Source organism: Mus pahari, chromosome 6 (genome assembly GCF_900095145.1).
Source record: "Mus pahari chromosome 6, PAHARI_EIJ_v1.1, whole genome shotgun sequence".
Classification (NCBI taxonomy): Eukaryota; Metazoa; Chordata; class Mammalia; order Rodentia; family Muridae; genus Mus; species Mus pahari.
The window spans coordinates 1,111,471-1,115,170 of NC_034595.1; the positions used below are offsets into that span (position 1 = coordinate 1,111,471).

The 3,700-nt window shown below is 53.5% G+C and overlaps 1 protein-coding gene across 1 annotated transcript in view; it reads left to right on the top strand.

The window, feature by feature from the left end:
* Nucleotides 1–3,700, top strand: part of Nans (N-acetylneuraminate synthase) — a 14,732-nt gene that overhangs the window by 10,391 nt on the left and 641 nt on the right. The window contains exons 3-5 of the mRNA XM_021200109.1: nucleotides 485–584; nucleotides 1,474–1,628; nucleotides 2,066–2,332. Of these exons, the coding sequence (XP_021055768.1) occupies nucleotides 485–584; nucleotides 1,474–1,628; nucleotides 2,066–2,332 (522 nt within the window). The remainder of the gene's footprint in view (nucleotides 1–484; nucleotides 585–1,473; nucleotides 1,629–2,065; nucleotides 2,333–3,700) is intronic.

The window sequence follows — 3,700 nt, forward strand, 5'->3', positions numbered from 1 at the left end:
CTTCTGGCTGCATCCTGCATTACAGGGTTCATTGAGTCTGAATGGCGGCTGGCTGGCATTTTTGCAGGCCCCACAGTTCAAGGTCTGAATGGGCCAGCTGCTGATGAGCAGGTCAACCAGGATGCAGATTGCTCCCTTTGCCCCTCTTGGTAGGATTCAGTGTCTTCTTTCTGGTCGTTGACCTTTGAGGGCCGGTCACTCTCTCTGCCTGGCTTCTGGGTCATGGGTAGGTTATAGCCCTTTGCTTTTGTTCACAAGTCCTTGGGGGAAGGAACAGTCTGACCAGAGGTAGTGTTTCCTTCACAGAGTCTTGTAGCAATTGACGGCTGGGGACAAGCCCTGGGTGGTCCCCGAGCAGAAGGGTGTGCAGACATCGGATGGTGCCTTCTCTGGTTTGTACCAGGTCCCTCTGTCACCTGTCCTGTACCACAAGGACAGTGTTCTGACCATAGTGAAAGGTATTCCCTCTGATTTTTTTTTGTAGATGGCAGTTGAGTTTCTGCATGAACTGAATGTTCCCTTTTTCAAAGTTGGATCTGGGGACACTAACAATTTTCCCTATCTGGAAAAGACAGCCAAGAAAGGTAAGTGTCTTTCCTAAAATTAGACCCCAAGCTTTGTGTTTCTGTCCCCTAGTGGCTGCTCACCGTGATAGCGCTCATGGATACTCAACTGTTTCTGTTGGTTTTGTTTTTGTTTTGTTTTGAGACAGGGTCTCTCTATGTAGTCTGGCTGGCCTAGAACTTGCTGTGTAGCCCAGGTTGGCCTCAAACTCCTAGAGATCTGCCTGTTGCTGCTTCTCAGGTGCTGAGATTAAAGATGTGCACCATCACACCCAGCTTTGGAGACCCATCTTAGAAACCTGCTTCTACCCTTTCGTTTTGGGACAGTGCTAGGGACTGAACCCAATGCTCCATGCACCTGTATGAGTACCACCATGGAGCCATGTCCCTGACCAGTGCAGGAATCTTCCCTATGTCTCCACACGACACTAAATGGATTCCCCCAGGTGAATGATCTCTCTTCCCTCATTTCAAACCTGGGATGGAAGCAGGTTGTATTAGCAGGGTGATCTGTACTTGTCTCATAGGCAAGGCATGAGAAGCTGTAAGGACAGGGCTCTGTGCAGGCCAGCGATAAGGCTGGTAGCTCTTGGCTTCTCTCAGCCGTGCTCTTGCACTGGTGAATCAGGCTGTGTATCTCTTGTCCACAATGCTTGGGACTAGGAATGATCCAGAATTTCGAGTTTCAGACTTGAGATTTGTAGAACGAGATGAGGCCTGTCTGTCCTGTGCAGCGTCTTGATCAGCAGAGATGCCTCTCTTCCCCTCAGGATGGAGGTCCTTGGTGTGCTTCCCTTCGCTGAAGCACGGTGCTGAGGGCAGTGTATTTCCTCCTCAGTCTCTGTGCGGTGTCTTAGATGTGGGTGGGGGAGGAGTCTGAGCCCTGTGAAGAAGGTGCCGGGTTCTGCAGGTCGGCCTATGGTGATCTCCAGCGGGATGCAGTCCATGGACACCATGAAGCAAGTCTATCAGATCGTGAAGCCCCTGAACCCCAACTTCTGCTTCCTCCAGTGCACCAGCGCCTACCCACTACAGCCCGAGGATGCCAACCTGCGCGTCATCTCGGTGAGCACCCAGCTCCCCTGAGACAGTGGAGCCTTTACTGCTTGCCCACTCAGTGCTGGGGACCCCGGGGCCACCAGCCCACAGGTGCCACTGTCCACAATGGGCTGAGCCCTCCCGCACCAGTCACTAATTAAGGAAATGTCCTGAATCAGGTCTTCTGAAGGCGTTTTCTCAGTTGAGGCTCCTCCTTCGTCTGATAACTGCAGCCCTATGTCAGGCTGGCATAGAACTAGTGAGTGCAGTGGGTGCTCTTCCTGCACTCCCAGCGACCCTCAGTGAGAGGGTTTACTCTTCATAAAGGATTGGTCAGAGTGCCTTACTGTCTCCTGTGGCTGCTCTGCTCTGACTGGCTAAAATGGGGTGCTGTTCAGATCTCCCTGCTAGGAGCACGCGTGTGAAGCCCAGAAGGGTAGCCACTTCCCTCTTTTCTTTTTCAGGAATACCAGAAGCTCTTTCCCGACATTCCCATCGGGTATTCCGGGCACGAGACAGGCATCGCCATATCTGTGGCCGCAGTGGCTCTGGGGGCCAAGGTGTTGGAACGTCACATAACGTTGGACAAGACCTGGAAGGGGAGTGACCATTTAGCCTCGCTGGAGCCTGGGGAACTGGCAGAGCTGGTGCGGTCTGTGCGCCTGGTGGAGCGGGCATTGGGCTCCCCAACCAAGCAGCTGCTGCCCTGTGAGATGGCCTGCAATGAGAAGGTGGGTGCTGCCTGACTGCCCAGCCTCGCTCTCCTGAGGCAGGGGCGGCACACTTGCTGGGAGCGGGGCTCAGGATGACTTGGGTGGGTCTGATGAAGGAGTGTATACCCATCCTTCTGAGCATCACCAGGCTACATGAGTTGCAGGGAAATGTGTTCCATAAGGGAGGCAGAGGCAGGCAGATTTCTGAGTTCGAGGCCAGCCTGGTCTACAAAGTGAGTTCCAGGACAGCCAGGGCTATACAGAGAAACCCTGTCTCGAAAAACCAAAAAAAAAAAAAAAAAAAAAAAAAAAAAAAGAGGAGTTTGGGCGTGTCAGCCACCTCTGGTCACATTAGCTTTTCCACTAAGGCTCTGAAGCCCGTGGCTCTAGGACTCTGGACCCCAGGGGATGTAAAGTCCTGAGATGGTTGCCTGGGTCACATGGAGTGGGCATACTGGGGCACAGAGTGGGCTGCAGGTGGGCCACAGGCATCATCGTGGGTGGGGCTGCTGGGCAGGGGTGGCGAGGCTGAGGCATGTTTCCTGGCTTCTTGGAAGCTGTGGCCCAGACCTTTCTGCCCTTCTGAGTTTAGAGCCAGGAGTTGCAGGACTGCTGGGGGCATGCAAGACTCCTTGCCTGCAGTTGTGTGGGTCAGGCAGAGGCCAGACACTAGGTATACATGAAGAACACTGTCATCTTTTATTCCAGGGGAGGCTACCTGCTACCTCCCTAAATTACAGGCGCACACATACTGGGAAGTTAGCAGTAAAAGAATCTAACAGCCTTGCAGACGAACTGGAGAGAGTTGTGTGGGAAACCGGCATAAGGTTCCAGGAGTTGGGCGTGAAGGGTGGTGCTCAGAGCAGAGGGTGAAGCATAGCGAGGGCCACAGCCTTTCCTGGTGCTAAGTCAAAGCAGAATTGAACTTGAGACTCTCGTGTGTAAGCTGCAGATGCTGCTGCAGAGTATTACAGGGCAGCAGAGGCACAGCTTCAGACAGCTCCTGGCCTCCACGCCTGCCTGCCTGCCCTGTCTGTTCTCTTCCTGAGCATCCCTTGTCACTTGAATATCAGTCACCCTCCATGACCTTATTTTATAGAACATGGTGGCAGCAGGATTGTGTCCACCCTGGAGCAGGGCTCAGGGGCGTCCTCTTAGGTTCTCAGCTGAGTTATCGGCAGCTTGACCAAGCTTCCTTCCTTCTTTGACCTAAGTGTCCCATTAGATGTTAGCTAGACAGTGACAAGAGTGACCACAGTTAGCCGGGCGTGGTGGCGCACGCCTTTAGTCCCAGCACTCGGGAGGCAGAGGCAGGCGGATTTCTGAGTTCGAGGCCAGCCTGGTCTACAAAGTGAGTTCCAGGACAGCCAGAGCTACACAGAGAAA